This window comes from Colletotrichum abscissum (genome assembly GCF_030869225.1).
Source record: "Colletotrichum abscissum strain IMI 504890 chromosome Unknown Scaffold_309.1, whole genome shotgun sequence".
Lineage (NCBI taxonomy): Eukaryota > Fungi > Ascomycota > Sordariomycetes > Glomerellales > Glomerellaceae > Colletotrichum > Colletotrichum abscissum.
The window spans coordinates 1,459-2,188 of NW_026850220.1; the positions used below are offsets into that span (position 1 = coordinate 1,459).

The 730-nt window shown below is 54.9% G+C and overlaps 1 protein-coding gene across 1 annotated transcript; it reads left to right on the plus strand.

Annotated features, from left to right (window-relative positions):
* Positions 1–476: 476 nt before the first annotated feature.
* CABS01_17075 (uncharacterized protein) lies at positions 477–730 on the plus strand (the record flags this gene model as incomplete). The annotated part of the gene is made up of 1 exon (XM_060550402.1): positions 477–730. A coding segment is annotated over one exon (254 nt), but the record flags the coding sequence as incomplete, so codon positions are not given.

Sequence of the window (730 nt, forward strand, 5' to 3'; positions counted from 1 at the left end):
AGCTGTTGGCGATGCCGCAGTCCGTCGATGGAATCTGTAGCAAGAGGTCTGGAAGGTTGCTGAGGGTTGAAAAGCCCAGTAGTCGAGCGTCCGGCATCGGCATCCTTCGGGCATGTGACAGTGGTCCGGTTATCCGGTTGACCTCCCCGTAACGACCGCCGCAACCACGGAGACTGGGGCACTGAACTGTCTGCGCTCCGTACCATGAGATTCTTCCACATTAAGCGCCTACAGTACAATCGTTCGAATGTTCTTTTGTCATAAGAGCATTGCTCTTCGCTTCGCAATCGCTTCCGTCCGCATTAGACTCTAAGGGTCGCGGATCGGTTGATTTCGTGACTGCGAAGACCGAGTCATGAGCAATCATCCTGGACCAAATCTAAAGTTTTTCAGGTGAAGCGTTGGATTCCTGATGCAACCGTTTACGCGAGAAGACGAATGCAACCAACACGACTATCTAGCGCCTGTTACCCCATATGGCCAGGCAACCACATAACATAACCGCCCCCCCCCCCCCTCTCACCGTTCTTTCCCGAATTGGGCGATCGTACGTCCGGATCGACCGTCAAGAACATGCGTTCGCTTCGTCCAGGCGTGGCTACAATTCAGCGGTGGTGCAGCACTACTACGTACGGAGAAGGTGTTGTTCCCCGGTCCCTGGGACGCGTGCTCCCAACTGTTCGGAAGACGCATGCTGCGATGTATGCGATGCGCGTTGTGCAGATAGTCG